Source organism: Rhinoderma darwinii, chromosome 5, assembly GCF_050947455.1.
Source record: "Rhinoderma darwinii isolate aRhiDar2 chromosome 5, aRhiDar2.hap1, whole genome shotgun sequence".
Taxonomy (NCBI): Eukaryota; Metazoa; Chordata; class Amphibia; order Anura; family Rhinodermatidae; genus Rhinoderma; species Rhinoderma darwinii.
This window is the reverse complement of record NC_134691.1, coordinates 55,699,253-55,723,401: the sequence shown is the minus strand read 5'-3', so window position 1 is coordinate 55,723,401 and position 24,149 is coordinate 55,699,253. Positions and strand designations below refer to the sequence as shown.

At 40.2% G+C, this 24,149-nt stretch overlaps 1 protein-coding gene across 1 annotated transcript in view; it reads right to left on the bottom strand.

The window, feature by feature from the left end:
• The window catches only part of CALB1 (calbindin 1), an 85,689-nt gene that overhangs the window by 7,643 nt on the left and 53,897 nt on the right, over positions 1–24,149 (bottom strand). The window contains exons 5-7 of the mRNA XM_075826021.1: positions 16,627–16,683; positions 14,375–14,452; positions 3,269–3,324 (exon numbers count right to left, since the gene is read on the bottom strand). Coding sequence (XP_075682136.1) covers positions 3,269–3,324; positions 14,375–14,452; positions 16,627–16,683 — 191 coding nt within the window. The remainder of the gene's footprint in view (positions 1–3,268; positions 3,325–14,374; positions 14,453–16,626; positions 16,684–24,149) is intronic.

The window sequence follows — 24,149 nt, the reverse complement described above, 5'->3', positions numbered from 1 at the left end:
CTGCAGTGCAGAATTTTATTCCGAAGCATGTCAATTGTATTTGCGTAAACGCTGCTTATTTGTTGCGTGTTTTCCCTATTGATGTGAATGGGGAGGTAATACCGGAAACAAATAGCAGTGGTTGCCTTTCTTGCAGCGGGTTGCAGCGATTCCAGTATCTGCACCTCATGTCAGTATCTGCACCTCATGTCAGTATCTGCTCCTCATGTCAGTATCTGCTCCTCATGTCCGTATCTTCTCCTCATGTCAGTATCTGCACCTCATGTCAGTATCTGCACCTCATGTCAGTATCTGCACCTCATGTCAGTATCTGCACCTCATGTCAGCATCTGCTCCTCATGTCAGCATCTGCTCCTCATGTCAGTATCTGCTCCTCATGTCAGTATCTGCTCCTCATGTCAGTATCTGCTCCTCATGTCAGTATCTGCTCCTCATGTCAGTATCTGCACCTCATGTCAGTATCTGAACCTCATGTCAGTATCTGAACCTCATGTCAGTATCTGAACCTCATGTTAGTATCTGAACCTCATGCAGTGGTTGCATTTTTTGCAGCCAGTTGCAGCGATTCCAGTATCTGCACATCATGTCAGTATCTGAACCTAATGTCAGTATCTGAACCTCATGTCAGTATCTGCACCTCATGTCCGTATCTGAACCTCATGTCCGTATCTGAACCTCATGTCCGTATCTGAACCTCATGTCCGTATCTGCACCTCATGTCAGTATCTGCTCCTCATGTCAGTATCTGCTCCTCATGTCAGTATCTGCACCTCATGTCCGTATCTGCACCTCATGTCAGTATCTGCTCCTCATGTCAGTATCTGCTCCTCATGTCAGTATCTGCTCCTCATGTCCGTATCTGCTCCTCATGTCCGTATCTGCACCTCATGTCCGTATCTGCACCTCATGTCCGTATCTACTCCTCATGTCAGTATCTGCACCTTATGTCAGTATCTGCACCTCATGTCCGTATCTGCTCCTCATGTCCGTATCTGCTCCTCATGTCCGTATCTGCACCTCATGTTCGTATCTGCTCCTCATGTCAGTATCTGCTCCTCATGTCCGTATCTGCTCCTCATGTCCGTATCTGCTCCTCATGTCCGTATCTGCACCTCATGTCCGTATCTGCTCCTCATGTCAGTATCTACTCCTCATGCTCTAGTGTAGACTTCCAGGATTTGTCATTTATATAAATAGAGCTACCAATGTAAAGCTAATAATAGATAACAAAAGAATATGAGACATTTGCTCATCAGTGGTTATATACGTACTAGTTAATATGTATTGCACCATGCTTAACAAAGAAAAAAATATTATTATTAGTATTATTATTAATAATAATAATAATAATTATTATTATTATTCTTATAATACAATTATTTAAAGAGGATCTGTCATTTTTCCCGACATGTCCGTTTTAGTAAATACTTGTATTCCCCAAGAAATAACAAGCACTTTAAAAAAATAAATAAAATAATGATAAAAAACATGACGTGGTGCCATTCCTGTTATTCCTCCTGGAAATGTATGATTAAATTTACAACTAGGTGTTGCCATTCCCCTTGTCAATGGGGTGTGTCGCTACACAGTCTGTCTTTCTACAGTCATTGCTGACAATATCAAACTGTGTAGGAACAAATCCCATTGACAAGCAGAATGGTTACACCCAGTTGTCAATTTTATTCGTGCATTTCCAGGAGGAATAACAGAGAATTGGCACAACGCCATGTTTCAAGAAAAGGTGCTCCAGCATGGTTTCTTCTTATAGAGTTACAAGTATTTACTAAAACAGAGGTGACAGGATATACAGTGGAGGTTGGGTGGGGGATATGGAGCGGGATTAAGGGCTGAGCCCGCTCCATAGAACGAGCATACATAGTGTTTCTCTATGTCGTTGAACCAGTACTTTGTTGGTGAGTTAGTCTGACATTTCTGCTCCTGTGAATATGTTGTCTGTGATACAATGTAATCTGCTCATTCAGTGCAACAGAAAAGATTAATAATTGGGGTTTACTGCAGATTGTCTAACAGGAAATGTTTTTTTTTTTTCTAACTCACATGTAATTGCTTAAATAGTAGCAATTCCCCCCATAACCTCATGTAATGCCTATAATAAGCAGCACTCTTACCTTAGCTTTACCCTGCAGCCAGTCCTTAACCTCCCCACAACCTCATTACTACCTACCACCAAAGGCGATGTACCGGACTGAAGACCTGAGATCTGGGATTTATTCTGCCACCGCTGTACACAATGTTACTAATTTCCGTAGATAATCACTAATATTTTTTATTTAATCCACAAATATTTGTATCTAGTAAAGATTTCTGCATCCTGCTGGATAATCAAACCGAATCCTTGCCCCGGGTGAAGGAAAGCATTGTTACAACTTTGCTCCAAGGCCCTTTTTCTTTTTACCCTACGACAATTTGAGCCATCCTTTTTTGATTATCTATGGATGAGAACTGACATTATTTGTAATCTACTCCATCAGTGTTTCTATCTGTCAACCCATTTACTTCACTGCAAAAAACCATGGATGAAAAACATGATCCAGCATTGGAATGATATGCGTTCTCTGTGCATTGTTTTGGTTGATGGGATGATGGACAAAAAAAAAATCTGCTTGATTATAGCTACTATTTTTCCATCTTCCATCTTTAATATAAAAAGTGATTGATGAAAAAAATGTGCATTTGTATTCTCATGTACTGTACAACACATCATATAGGTTTGGTATGGCAAGTGTGGCAACATCCCAAAAAACAAACAGATGGAAACCAGGGCCTACCATGACATGCTATCACACCTATAGCCAGCACATATTGTCGCATAGTGCAAAGCATTGCAACCCAGCTGCGTCTTAAAGCAATGGGTCAGGCCCTATGCACACGACCCTAGAATTCATCCATAATTACACCATATAATTACGGACCTATTCATTTCTATTGCCCACGGACACCTTCCCGTATGTTCACGGGAAGGTGTCCGTGATGTAGAAAGGCTCCGCAAAAGTTATGACACGTCCTATTTTTTGCTTTTTACAGACCGTACTTTATATGGGTGCACGGCCCCCAAATGCAGGTGGCTGTCCGCGGCTGTCAGCCGCCGGCCGCGCCCGTAATCACAGACCTGGATTACAGGCACGGTTGTGTTCATGGGGCCTAAGTTGTGGCACCATTCCAGGAACTTTGCATGCAGTAAAAAATATATTCATCCTCTACCATAACCATACAGTTATGTAAGCGAGCGATAGTTTCAAGGACTTACCTTGCCATTTCTGTAAGACCCAACTTTCCATCATTATTTGAATCAAACATTCTCAGCTGCACATAAGAGAAAAATCTTGGTTGAATCCTTGTCTTTTAAAATATATGACATGTAACATTGAGAATATATTTTACAGATATTGAAATGTAAAATATTTAATCCATCCAAGTATACTGTATTTACAAAAAAAACATAATACGTAGTAAATGATAGGCTGAATCTGAAGAACCTTAGTTCAGCCTCAGGTTACCTCACTGTTTCATCTTATTGTAGTTAACAATTATAACGAATCCTGGAAAACCTTTAAATGAATACAAAGCATGGAAAAAACATAGTCATCTGTATCCTCCGTGGTAATGGGCCCATGATGCTAATCACCTGGGGGCCCATACAATTCTCAGTCGGTCCCTGCCTAGGAGAGAACACCAGAGGTATTGAACAGTTGCTTTCAACTTGCTCTACTGAAATATTCGTATTTGGCCAAACTGAAAGTTCATGTTATTGGTGGGATAACTATCAATCTATAGGCTAACAGTTATCTTATTTATAAGACCACATTTGGCTCAGTTGCTTTTATCGTCTGACAGAACTGCTGTGCTTTTTGGATTTTGGGACTCTAGCTAATGGACCTGTGAATTTGCGTATCATTTAAAGGGGTTGTCCACTTCGGCAATAAGCAGATCACAAAATGTCCCCTTGCTGCCCCCTTCCCGGCCATCATTTGTTATCTGTGGGGAAACCTGGCAGTAAGTGTTCAATTTCACTGCAGCGCCACCACAGGTGAAATTAAGCATTACATAGTGCCCATTTGAATTAATGAGTTGTGTGTGTAATGCAGAACAGGACAAGTCCTCCAGAGCTTGAGACGCTCTTTGTAACCACTCCCGGCTCTGGTCAAGAGATTAAAATCCTGGACAAGGAACCCCCCCTCTATAAACTCAGAATTCCCTAATAGGGCTTATAAGTGTTCTAAACTGGACGACCCCTGTAACTGATCCTATTTGCATCAGCGTCAGATAAATAACACTCCACACAGTTGTCTATACAGTTCTGCCACCACCATACACTGCAAATCTAAGTGCCATACCTACAGTACGTGAATGCCCCCATACAGTGCTCAAATAATTCCAACATGCAGTGCTCATATAATACCAATATACTGTAAGGCCCCATGCACACGACTGTAAAATCGCCCGTAATTATGGTCTGTAATTACAGACCCATTCATTTCTGTGGCCGATGGACACCTTCCCGTATAGTTACGGGAAGGTGTCCGTGCCATAGAAATTTTCCGAAAAAAATAGGACATGTCCTATTTTTTTTATTTTACAGACCGTGGTCCCATACTTTATAATGGCAGCGTGGCCCAGAAATGTGGATGGCTGTCTGCGGCCATCCGCGCCCGTAATTACGGGCACGGTCGTGTGCATGGTGCCTAACAGAATAACAACTCCTTGCATAATATTATACCATATACAATACAATAGAAAATGAACATTACCATTTGCTCTAATATGAACATGCGCCCCTGAGGCTCTCCCGTCAGCAGAGGTGGCCGATGTGCCCTGTGCAACCACGTAGGTGGTACACTTCTAAGGCCAGCACTGATTTGCACCATTATATGTCTCGTCATTGTAGAATGGAAACTTCCAGAAAAAGAAGTAACTTTGATATTTTACTGATCTTGTTTTCGTTGTGTCATTGCTGTTGGTATTCACTGACACCTGAACACATTCAGCTCATCATCAGATTATGATTTCAATGTGAATAGAGGCATTGTGGAGAAACCAAGGCTGCACTTGGCTAGTTTCCGACAAGCAATGTACTTTTGACTGCACGTCACTTGCCACCTGAGAGGATGAAGCCCTTCTGAATGGTACTTAAAATAAAAACGTCATACTGTGATATCAATACATGAAGGAGATGGGACCAACCTTTCAGCAAAACCCCATTGTATCTCCAGCCACAAGCAGCTCATGTTTATGCAAGGAGCACGTCTGGCTGCTAAGTAGCTGATAAAACACCTCATTATTACAACAGTCGCAATGGGATGAGCGTATCGCCCAGGAGAACCGTGATTTTACTGAGCCAGCCGGAACTCCTAAACTTTATACTGGAATTGGATTTTTCTTCACATTACATAAGTCAGAACATTCCTAATGAAATTTATTACAATAAAAAAAAAAAAGTATTAAATACCATTAAACTAGATCCAAAAAGTGAATGGGTATTATGTTGTAAATGGAGCTTCTGTATTGACTGCACATAGGCCGGCGAATTGTCGGTTAACTTTCCTTTCCAAATGACATGCATTTTACTTATTAAGAATTAGGACACTTAATAATAGCAGAGAGCGCCTTTCAGAGCGGAATATCGCCGTCTATAATGACTTTGGAGCACAAAGCTTAAATAAAAAAGACATCTCTCCCTCTACACCTATTAACTACTAGCACTTGGCAACTAAGCTCACTTCACAATCTATAAATGTGATGCTATAATTAAACCTGGTATCACATAATACATCATGTTAGCAGAACGGTGAAGGCCATTTAATGATCAGATGAAATGAATGTGTCAGCTTGACTTGTCCAATCTATCATCTATGTTCTGCATCTGCACCACCATATTACTTGGCATCACTAGACCATAGGTATCCATATAAGCATCGCCGCTTTTCACACTTTGCAGTTCCACAATTTACTTCTTTGTAGCTGTGATCAGTTATAGATTCACTATCAACCATTTCTCACAGTCTTTGATGTGCTTTACGCCTCTTGGACATGGTGTGTACTATGGCGCTGTAAGCAATCCGAGTGCCACCCTGCGGTGCCTCCATACGGCACCGCATTATAGAGATATTCTCCTTGCTTTTACATAATGTGACGTTTATAGGGAAACCTCTGTATAAAATCTGGGCATAAGGAGGTAGAGTAGGGCGCCATAGAGGTCATATAACGGCTCCGTTCAACTCAGAGGTTGTACAGAGCCATAATACGCTTAGTTGGTCACAAATACAGATGTAGCAGGGCTGAATTTGTCAAGAGCAGTAAAGCTGAGTTTACCATATTATATCACAATGTTTTATTATTATTTTTTTTTATTTTTTTTAATATGTTGCACAAACAATGGAACATTAAATGACACATTTGGCTCTGCTTAGGGTTTCCACCCAGGCAGTGGAGAGGACAGTGTAGTTAGGGAAAAAGTTTAAAGAAAAAAAAATGTCCACACACTCCCCTGTCAGCTGCCCCCTGATGTCCACAGGTCATTGGATGGGACTCATTCAATAAGGGTAAGTTCACACACCGCAGATTGATTACAGAAAATACTGCGACTGAAAAAACTGCTCCATACACATGAATGGCGATGTATCTGCAGCATGTGTGTGTGATTTTTACAAACCCTATTCAGATGTATTGGACAGATATTTATTTAGTCACAGAAATTTCTGCAACAAATCTGTCCGTTACCATACCCATACACAGGTGTTTTAAAGGGGTACTCCCATTTTCTAAAGTTATGGCATATTGCTCAAATACAATGCCTTGCAAGAGTATTCACCCCCCCCCCCCCCCTTGGTGATTTTCCAGTTTTGTTGCATCACAACAAAAAAATCAATACTTTGTGCAGCCAGCTTTTCTGCAATTACAGAAGCAGTCTCTTGGGGTATGTCCCTATTAGCTTAGCACATCTAGACACTCAGATTTTTTTCCCCTGTTCTATTGTGTAAATCAAGTGGTACAAACCCCCCAAAATCCATTTTAACTCAGGGTTGTAATGCAACAAAACAGGAAAAATAGCAAGGGGGGGAGGGGTTAATACTTTCGTAAGGCACTGTATAACACTTTATGATAGGTGGGCCTGACTTCTGGGACCACCACCGATCCTGAGAATGAATTAGCCTTTAATTTAGCGCTGTCTTCCCTTCTAAGTTGCAGATCCTTCATTCCCAGTATCGGTTAGAGTCTCAGTGGTCAGACCCCCACCGATTATAAAGTGAAGGCTTATCCTAACTTTATGCCATTACTTTATAGGATGGGAATAATCCTTTAAGATCACATAATTTCCTCTCCTATTCCTCCAACAAGGGCCCAAAGATACTGCCACTGTGCATGAAAAAGTGTATAACATGACCGTTTTGATTCCTAATGATCGTGTGATCCCACTCCCCATAACATCCTTCCTCATCTGTCCACCAAATGTGCATAATGGATTACCAGATGGAGGATGGAAGACGTGGGAGGGTGTACCTCAAGGACCCTGACTATTTAATTGCCTCTGACTGGGTGCAAGATATTTCAAATGGTAGCTCTGGCTCTACTACATCTGTACTTAGCTTTAGATAATCCTATAATGTACATTCACTCAAAACCTAGAGCCCTGTACTCAGTCGGATACACTTAACATTTCCACCATCATAATCAGTCAGAACAATGAACAATGAACTCTACCGCTCACACACTTCATAATACTTTACTTGATGGCAGATATACTCGGGTGTGTAGTGTGAAGATAGCACTGGGAGCACGACTCACAATCACACAGACTTGGGAATCCTCTCAATTAGATGTTAATGAAGTAAAATGAAATACACTGCATTGTGGTTAATATCCTGCCAGTAGTGCTTTGAACAATGGTCTTGGGAAATCTTTAAAATGACGGCCTCGATTAGCCTGATTTTTTCCTTGTTGTATACTGTACAGTACATAGGGGATTGTAGCATAAATCATGTAATGTTCATCTTATAAAGTGTCATCGATAGTCTTCACCCTCTTTTCCTATAATTTCTTCATCTCAGGTGTCTAAGTATCCAAATAATTCATAGTGTGCTCCTTCCATGTGTATGAACCCAGGAATGACCATTACCTCCAATTCTTTCTTTATTATTTCTGCACTGGTTATTAAGAATATTCTGTAACCGCACCAGGGAATAATATCACCTGCTCTATCACCTGCAGAAGATTTGGAATATGACAACTGTAGATATACCGTATGTATAATGCAGGGAATGCAAATGAGCTCTTCTACAGACGGAAGAAAATTGTCTCCCGGTAAGTCAATGTCCAAAGGCATCTCACCCAGCCAACCAGTTCTCTGCTCGGTGCTGACAAGGAACAAGAACTCTGAAACAGCGGTCTACAGGTGGGTGTTCTTTGGTATGGCTGATAACCCAGGTCATTTTCCAAGGCTCGGCTATAGGTGACACTAGAGAGACATTTTTTTTCCTACTAAAGGAGAGCTAATTTGCATGCTTTTACCCAGGGATCATTGCCTGTTAGACTCCCTACACCAACTGGATCTCCGCCAGGAGAACCAGTACCCCAAAAGCTACAGTGCAGGGCATAATGGGATATAAAGTCCAGACCAACAGGAACTGATGTTCATGACATTTATGTTTCAAAATATATTCCTACTTGCCACTAGTTTCAAGATTTTCTAGTGATTTCTAGTTAATGTAATGCGTAAATATTTTATTGAAGGATACCTAGAGGAGAAAATGGGTAACAAATATATTTTTAAATGATAGGTCTATTTGTGTAGCCCAGGGTGCTCAAATAATAGACTGTGATCTACCAGTAGACCTCAGAGCAGAGCGGGGAATGAGTATAGCTTTATGTTGGATCACCAAGCTGTTTTACTGCTGGCTTCAACACAGAAGTGGAAAAATTGCTATCTCATAGGTCAGTGTGTCGGTCACCATCAATTTCTAGTAAAATTCTCATTCAAAAAATAATCTTGACCACACTCACTAATATACTCAAGCACTGAGAAGTGCAAAGGGGAAGAATAGCATGGTCAAGGCTATGAAGCAAGTGAAATATGTAACTCAGACCCCACAAAAAGTATATCCCCTAGAAAAAAAAGTGTGTCTACTCCTGGTGTAGCTTGTTATTGCCTTAAAGCTTGATCTGAATGATATATGTAATGTCTCCACATGTTTGGTCCACACTTATCTCTCCCAATTGCAGCTTGGCTGAACATGCATTTTAACTTGAATGGGGATATTTCTGGCCGCGGCTTATCTTTCAGCAAAATAAATGATCGTGATCCAGCGTTCCTGATCCTTCTTTTCCCCAACGTCATCTGTCAGGGAACTTGCAGGCTACTGAAATTGGCTAGTTTGACCATTTTTATTCTAATCTGCATAGCCAGCAAATATCTCTTCTGATGGTTGACCATGTGTCCCTGGTTACTTACAACAAATCTGAACTTGTCAATGAAGAAGATAATTCTCGCTTCAGTTGACATTGTGCATGTATCATTTGAAGTGCAGCCTGTTTTTTTTCCTTGTATCCTGAAGGATACACTTTATGTCCTAACACGAAGACCATAATCATGAATTGTTGGCTAGTAGTTGAAGGCTTCTCCTTTGAGTGCCAATCCTCAGATGACCTTGCCATTGCTATCTTAAGTCTTGAGGTATACTTATGATACTGTGCATGATATTCTATTGTGACACTATATTTGTCTTCCATGATAATGTCTAGAGCTGAAGAACTGACACGTAGCCATCTAGTGACCATGCTCTGGGACTGGTCAGCTTCAAATCTTCAAAGTTATTCTCCAATATAAAGTATTAAATGTATCTATTAAGATTCAAACCACAAATGATATCGGTGTAATCCTAACAGAAATCAACAAATGCTCCTCTTCATCTTTCGGGCTCATTCACACGATCAATTAGCAACTATTTTCCCCTACATTTTTAACTAAAGATTAATAGGGGCAGATTTACTAATATTGTTTGAGTTTTTGACAGCGTAGAGTAAGATGGGTCAGTCAGAAAATGCACCAAATTTATCAACGTGGTGCAAGTTATATGATAAATTTGGCGCATCTTTCTAGACATTCTAGACACTTTTTTCTACCTTATACCACCTATTGATTGGCTGAGTTTATGCCAGTTTTATTGCGCCAACATTTTGCCTCATGGTATCACATTTTAAGCCACACCCTTTTAGCTAGTACACGCCCCATTTGCCGCTAAGTCATGCCCTTTTTGTCAAACACAGTGCAAAGGTGTCTTAAGCTGTTCATAAATGTGGCACATAGCATGTACACCAGAATTCTGGCACATGAAGAGTAGATCTGACTATTATGTTTTCTATGGAATGGTTTCCTTTTTCCTTCTGGCGTGATTGCAGAAGGGAAATGCTACAATCAGTGATGTACACAAGTCCTAATACTAATAATAACATTTGCTTTTTTTAACATATGACATTGCAAAAATATTAATTATAGGGGGAATTTTTAAAACTAGCCTTTCATATACCAGTTTTAATCTCAAGAACGTTGGGGTAAAATGTGCCTAACTTATTAAGAAGTGCACAATTCCTAATAAATCAGGTACATTTTTGTCTGTCCATGCGTCAGAAAGTGAAATTGACGTCAGTTATGAGCTTTGCACCATAATTGACTCCAGTTTCTTTTGTAAATTATAGTAAATTTGACGAACCCGCTAGTATTCCGCCCCTTTTGCTAAGATACCTCCCATTTTAAAAAGTTCTGGGTAAGGCGTAAAAGTGAAAAATTCTAAATATTAAAACAAACGTGTGCTAAAATTTGAAACTGAAGGGGCATAAACCTGATATTAAATTTCCCCTATTGTATTTACAGGCAATAAAGGGGCAGATAAGTGGATTAGGTCATGCCATGGGGAAGATAAATGTTTTTTAAACTTCTCTGACCAATCAGAAGGAACATTTTAGGAAAATAAACTATGATTTTAAAACTGGGATGATTTTTTAGAAATACAGTACATCTGCAATTATGAAAAGATAAAGAGGATGTAGAATTTAACAGTAAAAGATCTTTGCCATAATAGAAATACCAGTAGACATCGGTGATGAAGCTATAGTTATTGAGTTAAGGCCCTTTTACACGGGCCAATGATCGAGCAATCTAGCGTTCATATAAACACTCCTTCCCGATCATTGCCCTGTATAAAAAGGGCAATGATCAGCCGAAGAACGAGGAAACGCTCGTTCATCAACTGATCGCATCTTTTATACAGCACAAAATATCATCATTGTCGTCAGCACATCTCCTTGTGTAAACAGGGAGATGTGCTGCCAACATGATGCAAATTCATGGGGACGAGCGATCATAGTCCCCATACTAAAAGATCATTGCTCCGTTTAAAGGGAGCACTGAGCACCGATCAACAAGCTGTATTGTCGATCGGCACTTGTTTTAAAAGTTGTAAACCTTCGGGCGATATATCCGTCCATGTAAAACCACCTTTAGATCCGTTAGAGCAGTTTAAAAAGGATAATGACTTGTGTTAGGATCGTATCTGTGCATCATTTATGTCAGAAATAAGAAGCTGAGTTTTGCTATGTTTCTAAGAAAAGTGTGAAGTAACAGAATATGTAAGGACTTGGAAAGTGAGGAATATGGTCAATATGATGTCTAGACAGTAAGCAGCAAGTACAACTCTAAAACACTGTGGAAGGAATGAACACTCACAGACGAGGGCGTAATATTAGGTGTATTATAAGCTCATGCTCAAACACAGAGCAACTACAATGTATGATGTCTGATACGTGAGCTGATACTTTTACAACTATTCACTATACTTTGTATTAAAGCTTGTAGAAAACGCATTTTCAAATATCCTATTGGGTAATTCTGAGTTTATAGAAGAGGCGATTACATGTTCATGACCTCATCTCTTTGCCAAAGTGGAGCAAAGAGCGTCTCTCGCTTTGGATGACCCAGCACATCTATGCATTACTAGGCCAGCCCATTGATTTCTACAGGCACTGTGTAATTCTTCATTATCCCTGTGGTAGCGCTGCAGGGGAATTGACACTTGCTGCCGGGTTCTCCCACAATTACAGCTTATTGTGGAGGGTCCCAGCGGTGGAATCTGCTATCATCAGCTGATGGGACCGTTCTAACAAAAAGGGATTGCCCAAAGTGGACAACCCCTCTAAGATCTGCTAACAACCAACTGCATAAATTTCATGCTTTCAGACCTCAGGTTCACAACCACATAGTTTCTTGGCTTTCCATTGAAGTTTTTATTCTAAGGTTTTTTTCTACAGGTTCCATATACCGCTGCCTTGAGCTACTGTAAAATGCGCATTTACATGGATTGCATTTACTTTACCGACAGTTAAACAAAATAAATCCTGCTAGGAAATCCCTTAAAGGGTAACTAAATGTTCAACAAACTTCTGACATGTCATAGTGACATGTCAGAAGTTTTGATTGGTGAGGCTCCATCGCTAAAACAAAGCGGCAGAAGTGCTCGTGTGAGAGCTCAGCCGCTTCGTTTCTGTTCGGTGTTTTCCGGAAAGCTGATAAATCGGGGTACAAGCTCTTCTATTCTATTGAGTCCGTACTCCACTACATTGATTTCCAGAAAAAGCCGAACAGACACGAAGTGGCTGAGCGCTCACACGAGTGCTTCTGAAGCTTCGTTTTAGCGATTGGTGGGGGTCTCAGTGCTCAGACTCCACCAATCAAAACTTCTGACATGTCAGATGTTTTTTGAACGTTTAGTTACCCTTTAATAAGAACTTGAACTAAACACTTGAAAAATTGCTTTATGAATCTGTTGTTTGCTGCAAATAATTGATATATTTAATTTATGTCATTGTATCTGATGAGGGTTGATGGGCCAGATCATCAGATCACCTGGATATGTAATTCTTTTATCGCGGATTAACACAAACACAGACTTATATCTGCATATCTAACAGCTGCCAAGTCCTCACTATCAAATTCCTATCTGACATTGATAGTGACCAAGCTTTGTCCTTTAGCAAGAGAGGTAGAGAGACAATTTTTTTTTTCTGCATCATGGGCATCACTAAAATCTACAATTAAACAAGTATAGTACGGGCTATGAAGGTGGAATACTTTGCCCCGAGGTACATTGACATAATTCTCCATTAAAGAGTAGCATATTACCATCTTATATCCTACAGTAACGACACTTCAGCTCCTTCTCACATCTTTAGGACATTGTTTTGACTTGATGTTGGAATGTTAGGTAAAATCTTACCCTATATTTGCATTTATTAGCCCCCACACTATATTTTCATGCTACATGTCAGACAGTTTGGCATTTCCTCTTAAAGAGTAGACGTGGGGTGTGATTTATGTTCCAGGAATATTCCATAGCTATAGAATACCTTGTGCCACTTAACTCCATAATATTAATGTGATAAAACATTTGTTTGAAAGACGTCTAGCCTCAAATGCTTCTTTGATACTGTGTTCCACAGAAGACGGGAAGGTTAGATATAAGAGAGTCAGATAGGGCAGCATTTACTCTGACAAAGTGTTGAGTGAAGTGGGCAATTTGGATTTCCACTGAAGGCATATATGCAAGCTGCACCAGATTTACATGTGAGGAGCCTATAGGCATAGAATACTTGGGACTTTAGGCTGCGTCACTCTCCCCAAGAGCAATCAATACAGTCAGCCCCCAACAGTAGTCACTGCATTGTCCCCATGTCCCTACAGCTATTAAATCAGCGTCCACACTAACAGTACCCCTCCTTTACCCAATATCCATAGTTGAACCTATTAACAAATAACTATGTACTGTACATGATAAATGCATAACAGTTCTTTCAGGAAAAATATAAAATAAAAGAAACATCCACAAAAAAATAAAACAGTGTCAGAATATAGAGTCACTATATAGACGACTAGCTGAGGGCTGGGCAACTATTGAAGTAGACCAATCAGTGGCCGCGAGCCTAAGTTTTTTTCGGCACCAGCTATACGTCAATCATTGCAATAAAAACCTATAGTATGAAGTAATCTAGAGCAATCTAGTCCTGGAATTAATATATTCAGCAGGGTGATCATACATACAACAATTTCCGGTCACCAAATCTAAAGTTGCTCCGCCTAAAATAACATAAACAAGATATTTAATGCACCCTCCTCCCCTCTACCCTGCTACCATTTCTACCAGTCCTCTTCTAGTACATGCCGGGGACTCAAGACTGTGTTTTCGATATTCATGAGGACACAATGTCTTAATTTACTGGTCATTAGTGACATCATCATAAGATTATTACCATATAAGGTAAAATGAGTGCATTATATCATTCTAAAGTCCCTAAAACAGAAGACTCTCACCATAGTCTGTGTATATTCCTCCAGCTTTGATTCTTCAAACGGTTTGTTTGCCTTCTTTAACAAGTCTTTAAGAAAACTCTGTCAGGACAAAAGACAAGAGGTATATTTCAGAGAGATAAGCATTTTGCGTGACTGAGCAGAAAATACATCACCGATCAATTTCCCACAGGTGAGATTTAGCATTTTGCATTGGAGACCCGCCAGTATGAGACCACAAGAAATATTACAGTAGTTTGGCTAAAACTTGGCAGGTCCAGCAGCTTTCGGTGCTATGCGTTTGAATTATTATATCTGACTGATTATATTAAACAGGAAAATCCAACCCCACAGATTCAGAACCAGATAAATGGGACCTGCTAGAAAAATCTGCATATGATATGGGACAATTTATGTACACAGAGTGAATGCAAATAATATAATTTAATGGTATAGTATATCACAAGAGAACGCAGCTCTTTTTACTGCAGTTGCACTAACTTTAATGATGTAGGAACTTTTACTCAAGTCATAAATATTTTTTGCTGCACACATTGGGTTTATCTATATGGTATTGTTAAATCCAAGTTTGGTATCATAGTTTCTAATTAGGTCTATTACTGGAGCAAAAGACGAAGAACTACAAGCCTTTTGGTTCCAAATTTTTTGATACCGTACAATTTTTTTTTCCCAAAGAGAGCGTTATTCTTGTACATAAGCTATTTCTAGTATTGCAGCTCATGGGGGCACCAAAAATCAGCACACCTCCAATAAATACAAAAACTGCACTTTATTATCAAAAAATAACATTTAATAGATTAAAAAATCTGTATACAGAGTGTTGACCCAGGCTCATTATTACACTAGAGATACCGGGTACCCAGTATTCGCCCAAACAGACATTAATTTATTTGATCAATTAATTTCTTATTGGTTGGCATGATCATTTGGATACATTTATATATATATATATATATATATATATATATATATATATATATATATAGAGAAAAATATAGAGCGCAGTAACGGCACCAGGACTTCAAGATAGATGAAAGCAAAAAGTGGATTTATTCACCTCAACACAGCAACGTTTCGGTTCAACAGGAACCTTTCTCAGAGAACCTTGATAAAGGTTCCTGTTGAACCGAAACGTTGCTGTGTTGAGGTGAATAAATCCGCTTTTTGCTTTCATCTATCTTGAAGTCCTGGTGCCGTTACTGCACTCTATATTTTTCTCTATTTGATGTTGGGGAATTGATTCACCCCCTGGTAACGAGCACATGGCCTGGTTTTTTGAACCATTGGAGTGCTGTGTTCATCTACCCTTGGACTATATATATATATATATATATATATATATATATATATATAGATATAGATATGAAATATAATATATATATTGAAAATGACCAGACTTTCCAGCGATATGCGTGGGGCAGGGTTGATATTTAGCCCAAGCCTGGACATCTTGTTATTATATACTGGTTTATTCAGTCCTTTCCTTTTTTGAATGCATTTGTCCACATTCTATTTGCATACTTACATGCTTCATGCACATTTACTGACCTTTATAAGTCCAGTGTATGAAACGCGTAGGCATTGTATATATCCTGTATTACCCTTTGTATCAAGGAAAATATCCTTCAGATTTCATTTTTTTTTTAAAAACAAAATAAAATTTGGAAGAAGTTTCCCCTTTTATATTCATCTCAGCGCTGGATCCAATCTCTGCCTTCTCCTCACATTTACTGACCTTTATAAGTCCAGTGTATGTATTGCTAGGGCTTCATACCAATAGACGGTATCATGGATTATCACACAGTTCCTCTTTCTGTACACAGATTTTTAGGCTGTTAAATGATATTTTTTCATTGAATGTGCGCTTATTTTTAGTGCTCCCTCTTCTTTCTCTTTCCTCTTCATATCTTGTAATATTGGGGATTTTTTTTCTGCACTACCTATATACATTTGACTGCCCGCCTTTTTGCTGTTAGCTAAAGTATTGCAGCTCAGTTCCATTTAAGTGAAAACAGTAGGACTGAGCTGACGCAGACAAGAGTGACGCTGTCTATGGAAAAAAAAAAATCAGACCATTTTTTTCTAATCCTATGCAACCCCATTAATTTCGAGGCTGCCCTATAAAAAACATTAGCATGCCTGACTGGCAAAGTATGGTATAATTATGCCTTTATTTCGAGGCAGAAAACTATCATTTCAAACTACCTCTTCAATAGCCCTAACTTGTATGTCCCCGTAGTATATATACACATTACCTTCAGTTCCTCTGTTTCTATATAGCCGCTGTGATCAGTATCATACCTCCGCCATATCTGTAAGAATAGCAAAGTTCATATAAAAATTATTCTATGACTGTAGTGCTTTAATAATACTAACATATAAATGTATATGTAATTGTAGTCTCACTTGTATATAAAATAGTAACTTAAAAAGGTGACTTTACTTAAAATAAAGTTTTGTGTGAAGCTGGATAAGTATCATCGATATATATATATATATATATAACATATAAATTGGCAGAATAAGATGTAGCTCCCTTTACCGCCTTCCAACCCAAACCCATTAGGGTTATGTTGAATAAAAAAGGTTTTGGGAGGGCATTTTATTTAACTATACATGTCTTGCCTATAATAATAATAATAATGATAATAATAATAATAATAATAATAATAATAATAAAAAATCCTACATTGTGGGTCCAATAGCATAACATCCTCCCTGTGACAATCTGGTTGAAAGTGTGGATAGATTTAAGAAAGTTATAGACATCTTCCAGAAGAAACACTATATGGTAGGCTACTGTAGACTGTTAATCTAGAGATCTGTCCAATTGCCAGTAAGGATCAGGGAGGATTTTTTCCACTCCTTAGGCTGGGTTCAGACAGAGTTTTTTGCAGCAGCAAAATCTGCCTCAAAATTCCGTTTGGAGTAAGTACTAGACTATGTTCACATTTGCATTTGGCTTCCATTCTTAACAAAAGCCTTCAATGTCCAAAAAATGATACTATACGGCTGGGTTCCCACAAGTCGGATACACTGAACTGCACAGCATATCCGATCTGGAACCCACAGCACATTCCGTCCAAAAAACCGCACCAAATATGTCAACTGCAGAAAGCTGCGAAAAAAACAAAAAAAACAGTTCTTACGTACCCCGGCCATTGTCATGGTGACGCTTCCCTCCTTTGCTGTCCAGTCCGGCCTCCCTGGATGACGCTGCAGCCCATGTGACCACTGCAGCCTGAGATTGGCTGCAGCGGCAACATGGAATTAAACATCATCCCGGGAGGCCGGACTGGAGGAAGAAGCAAGGAATTCTGGTAAGTTTATACTATTTGTTTATTTTTTGAGTTGCGATTCTGCCGCAGAAGTCGCAACACTTGGCTATTTGTTACGGATTTTGCATCCCTGTTGAATTCAATGTGGAAAACCCGCAACACAAACGCAGCATAAGTTGACATGCTGCGGATTTAAATTCCCCACCGCAGGTCAATTTATTAATGTTTTTGCTGAATTTTTTTCAGGAGCGAGGGCATGAAATGTTCAAAATCTCATCCAGTTTGCTGATACTGTAAATGCTGCGGAATTTCCACACGGAATTCCGTTGCGGATATTCCGCAGCGTTTACGCTACGTGGGAACCCGGCCTACTGATGTTTTATTAGGGCAGATCTCATGAACACTTGATGTAATTGTCAGTACATCAAAATTCAGATAAGCAATGCAATACAAATCATACAAAATAATAGATCATACTGTTACAACTAATAAGATGAATAACAATGTAATGTTATATCTACTTCTATATCTAGAAATCTTTAATAATCGGGATAATGAATCTCCCCAGTATACTACAGTCTACACCGTGTTCCAAATTATTATGCACATTGGATTTAAGTGTCATAAACTTTTAATTATTAGTTTTTCAATTAAACTCACGGATGGTATTGTGTCTTAGGGTATGTTCACACGATGAGAGGCATTTACGTGTGAAAAGACAGACTGTTAACAGCTGCCTCGTTTCACACGTAAATGCTTCTCCTCGCATTTTGCGAGCCGTCTGAGACGCTCGTAAATCTTGAGCTGTGCTTCATTGAGTTTAATGAAGAACAGCTCAAATTACGTGGCAAAGAAGTGTCCTGCACTTCTTTGCCGAGGCAGTCCATTTACGCGTCGTCGTTTGACAGCTGTCAAGGACGACGCGTAAATTACAGGTCGTCTGCACAATACGTCGGCAAACCCATTCAAATGAATGGGCAGATGTTTGCCGACGTATTGTAGCCCTATTTTCAGACGTAAAACGAGGCATAATACGCCTCGTTTACGTCTGAAAATAGGTCGTGTGAACCCAGCCTTAGGGCTCTTTGGATCATTGTAATCAATCTCAGACACCTGTGATAATTAGATTGCCAGGTGTGCCCAATCAAAGGAAAATTACTTAAGAAGGACGTTCCACATTATTAAGCAGGCCACAGGCTTCAAGCAATATGGGAAAGAAAAAAGATCTCTCTGCTGCCGAAAAGCGTGAAATAGTGCAATACCTTGGACAAGGTATGAAAATATTGGATATTTCAAGAAAACTTAAGCGTGATCATCGTACTGTGAAAAGATTTGTGGCTGATTGAGAGCACAGACGGGTTTGTTCAGATAAAGGCATAATGAGGAAGGTTTCTGGCAGACAAATTAATAGGATTAGGAGAGCAGCTGCTAAAATGCCATTGCAAAGCAGCAAACAGGTATTTGAAACCGCTGGTGCCTCTGGAGTCCCGCGAACCTCAAGGTGTAGGATCCTCCAGAGGTTTGCAAGTGTGCATAAAGCTATTATTCGGCCACCCCTAAACAATGCTCACAAGCAGAAACGGTTGCAGTGAGCTCAGAAATACATGAAGACTAATTTTCAAACCATGTTGTTTACTGATGAGTGCTGTGCAACCCTGGATGGTCTAGATGGCAGGAGTAGTGGATGGTTGGTGAATGGCCACCATGTCCCAACAAGGCTGCGATGTCAGCAAGGAGGTGGCGGCGTCATGTTTTGGGCTGGAATCATGGGGAGAGAGCTGGTAGGCCCCTTTAGGGTCCCTGACGGTGTGAAAATGACCTCTGCAAAGTACGCAGAGTTTATGACTGATCACTTTCTTCCGTGGTACAAAAAGAAGAACCGTGCCTTCCGTAGCAAATTATCTTCATGCATGACAATGCACCATCTCATGCTGCAAAGAATACCTCTGTGTCATTGGCTGCTATGGGCATAAAAGGGGAGAAACTCATGGTGTGGCCCCCATGTTCCCCTGACCTCAACCCTATTGAGAACCTTTGGAGCATCCTCAAGCAAAATATCTATGAGGGTGGGAGGCAGTTCACATCAAAACAGAAGCTCTGGGAGGCTATTCTGACATCCTGCAAAGATATTCAAGCAGAAACTGTCCAAATACTCACAAATTCAATGGATGCAAGAATTGTGAAGGTGATATCAGAGAAGGGGTCCTATGTTAACATGTAACTTGGCCTGCTAAGTTTTTTTTTTATTGAAAGAGCTTTTGATTTCTGTAAATATGACCTCCTGATGCTGCAAATTCAACAAATTACCATTTTAGTTCTCTTTACAACCTTTAAAATGTTTTGATCTCTGTTGTGCATAATAATTAGCATTTTGAGATTTCTTCAATAAAATTCGCATTATACTCCAACGGTTGATGGCTTGAAGATTATACTGACTGTCATTTGCATCGACTATTTAGAAAAATCAGCGAAAAATAACATTTGCATAATAATTTGGAACGCGGTGTATATACTTAAACCAAAAGCAAAAACATTCGTCTTAACATAGAAAAATGTTACTTCTTTTAGGAATGATTAAAAAAAGCAAAAATCTTTTATACGACTAATACTATGATTGCCTTTACAGCAAAAAATGGACTCACTGTCTTAGTATTGGAAAATGTATTGAGTTATAAAAAGAACATCAATTTATGTATATAGTCTGGCCGCCCTGTCTCAAGAGGTTTTCGACAAATCTTTGAGGTAAACATTTGATTCCGCATGCTTTATTGAACCCAATGATGTTCGGTAATGATACCGCGCTGACCTGTCCCCCGTCCTTTATAGAGAAGATGACAATGGGAATGTATCCTGAAAAACCCTCTGAGGGGTGGATGTCTGGAAATTGGTCGCGGTGCAGATGTTCTGCTCTTAATGGAAACATTTTAGTTATTATTTCAAGCACTGCTATCAAAAAAAGTCACATAACTTATAAACTGAATTTTTTCTCATTTTCTAGTACGTTCAGCATCATCATGTATCTTCCAACATGAAGATAATAGATGTTTATTATCTGCCAATATGATTAGACATATAACTCAAGGAAATAACAAGGATAAGAGATACTGGCCCTTATTTATCAAAATTGTATAACAGAAAAAAATTGTCCTGTTGTCCATAGCAACCAATCACAGAGCAGCTTTCATTTTTCAAATGAGAAAAAAAAGTTCTAATTGGTTGCTATAGGCAACAAGGTCAGATTTTTAGAGGCTCCTGGACCCTAATGCAAAATTTATAACAGAGTGACCCCCACCAAATTTATAGTACTGGTCTGCTTATATGGGGCAAAGATTATTTGGGCCCCTCAGGCTCCTGGGCCCAGGTGCAACCGCACCCTGTGCATCCTTTATGGTTACGTCCCTGCAGTTTTTCTGATCTTTACATTTTGAAAAATAAAATATTAAACGTACCACCAAAAGTAGAGCAAAAGAAGATAATCTTGCATGTTACTATAGGTAATAGGTGACAATTAGTATGGTTACCCATTGCTCTAATAAAGACCAGGATTCATGCATCCAACAGTGCGAGTTTTTCGATTTCTGGTGGTTTTAATGGAGTATCAGGAAAACCTAAGCCTGAATTTACACATAGCATTTTGCCACATTTTCGGTGGCGTTTTTCGCAGCGTTCTTTGTGCGTTTTTTATTTGCATGTTGAATGTTGCATTCAGATGTTAGTTTAAAGTCTATCGTGAAATATGAAAATGTCTACATACACAGCGTTTCGGTTTGTGGGATTTCAGTAACATTTTTTTGGGTCAGTGGCGTTTTTATTGAAACGCAGCATGCTTTTAGTATGTTGTTTATTCTGGCATTTTTCCCACAGGCTTCTTTATGAGACTTAAAAAACACCAGTAAAAATACATGTCCAAAATGACACTAAATATAAAACGTGACCATAAATTAATGTGAAAGTACCTAACGACTAGATTGGTAATCCCCTTGTTATGGAAATCGCAGGACTAGAGCCCAATAACCAGCTGCTCTTATTTAACTACATTATGAGGATGACTAATAGATCTATGCGGACCTAAACACTATGGTTATCTTAGTCACAGATCGGTTTCGGTTAAACTCCTAAGTGCACCTGGTGGGATTTGAACACCTGAAGCTCACAAATAGGTCTGGATTAGGTTTCTGGACATCTATACTTACCTTAGCCTAACCCTTTGCCTCCCTTTCTTTTCCTTACGTGTCCTCATAGTTAATCTTAAATGTTGTCTGTATCTTGTATGTCCTATTTGTACTCGGGTTTCTTCATATTTAAATTATGTGTGTTGTATAAATTACAAGATATATGACTGGGCTTACTTTAGTAAGCTCTGTTCACATTAGCGCTCCCTTTTCTGTTATTCTGTTCTGTCATAGGGGCATAATAACAAAAATAACGGAAGTGCCAGATACCGCCCCTTATTGAGTTCCGTCGAGCTTCCATCGTGGTTTCCGTCATTTTGTCAGACAAAATAGCGCTTCATGGTGCACTATTTTGTCCGGCAAATATATCAAGATCTCTTTTTTGGTTCAAATATGACTGGACCTGCGATGGAGCCTCCTGACTGAGCCTCTGAAGCAGATATGAACAAAGCCTTATTACAGTATGTTTTTATTGAGTTGATATTGCTATTTTGTTATATCTTGATAAAAACTGGACCACAAAAACTAATGTAAAAAAGCCTTCAAGGCTAGGATCACACACACAGTTTTTGGTGCAGTTTTGTTTAGCCTAAGCCAGAAGCAGGGGCGTAACTAGGAAAGACTGGGACCCATAGCAAACTTTTGACTGGGGTCCCCCCTCCCCTGGGTGTCACACAACCCCCCCTTGTAGATAGTGCCTTTTTTACAGCCCCCCCTGTAGATAACGCCATACAGCCCCCCTGTAGAGCCATACAGCCCCCTCTGTAGATAACGCCATACAGCCCCCCCCCGTAGGGAATGCCATACAGCGTCCCCCCTCCCAAAAAAATGCGACCTACAGTGTGTCCTACAAAAGACATGTATCCCCTATCCACAGGATAGGGGATACATGTGTGATCGCTGGCACTGATAAGGAGAACGGGGGACTGAAAGTCCCCTGAAATTCTCCATGACTAACCTCCATTCATTTCTACGGAGCTGCCGACACAGACCCCGGAAGTCCGAGGTTTGTGATGGAGAACTTCAGGGGACTTTCAGTCCCCCGTTCTCCTTATCAGTGCCAGCGATCACACATGTATCCCCTATCCTGTGGATAGGGGATACATGTCTTTTGTTTAATGGCAGAGCGGGGAGATACCTCCCTGCTCTGCCGAAGTCGTGTTCAGTGGCGAGGCTGCTAGCGGAGCCTCTGGCCATGGTGGGGGCCCGAGCCGGCGGGTGACACGGGCCCCCTCATGCCACGAGCCCCGTACGTCTGCTACGGCGGTAGTTACACCACTGGCCAGAAGTTTATTAAAAAGGAGGGAAAGCTATAAAGTAAAGAACAATGCATCTCTTTCCTTTTGTGTCCACTCCTGTGTTTGGCTCAAAAAACGGATCCAAAACTGCCACAAAAACTGCACCAAAACTGTGATCCTGGCCTAAAACACTGAAAAAAACAAAGTGTGTGTGTGTGTGTGTGTGTGTGTTTGTGTGTGTGTAAAGGAGGTCTAATAAACATAAGGAAAAATATTATTGAAGTGCTGAGACAGATGAAGAGAGCAATCAAAGAGAAATATGATAGGCACATGTGGTAGAGGAGGCACGGACCAATGGCATACCTCCCAACCGTCCCGGATCCAACAGGACAGTCCCGGATTCCGGGCGGTGTCCCGCTGTCCTTGACAGCCAGTGGTATGTTTCGGTTTAAACTGTATCTGCATCCTTAGGACGCAGATACAGTTGCATCCTATGGAGGAGCAGGGATTCGCCAGCTTACTGCTCCGCCATTCACTATGCAACGCCGCCGGGAGCGGCTCGGTGCAGTGGACGCAGTTCATTGATGTCATTGCACATGTCTGTTGCGAGCCACACACTGCACAGACTGGAGGAGCAGAGGGATCTCCTACACTTGTCGTAGGAACGGAGATAGGTGAGTATTTATTTTATTATTTTGATTAGGCATTATGGGGGCATTATACTGGATATGGGGTCAGCTGTGGGGCATTAAACTGTGTGGTGTGGCACTATAGGGGCATTAAACTGAAAGTATAGGGGCTTTATACTGTGTTAGGGGCAGCTATGGGGCATTATACTGTGTTAGGGCAGCTTTGGGGTTGTTATACTGTGTGGGGCCACTATGGGGGCATTATACTGTGTTAGGGGCAGTTATGGGGTGTTATATTGTACGGGGGCACAATGGGGGCATTATACTGTGTTAGAGGCAGCTATGGGAGTGTTATACAGCGTGGGGGCACCATGGGGCATTATACTGTGTGGGGGGCAGCTATAGGGGCATTATACTGTGGGGAGGCACTATGGGAGCTTAACTGTGTGGGAGGAACTGGG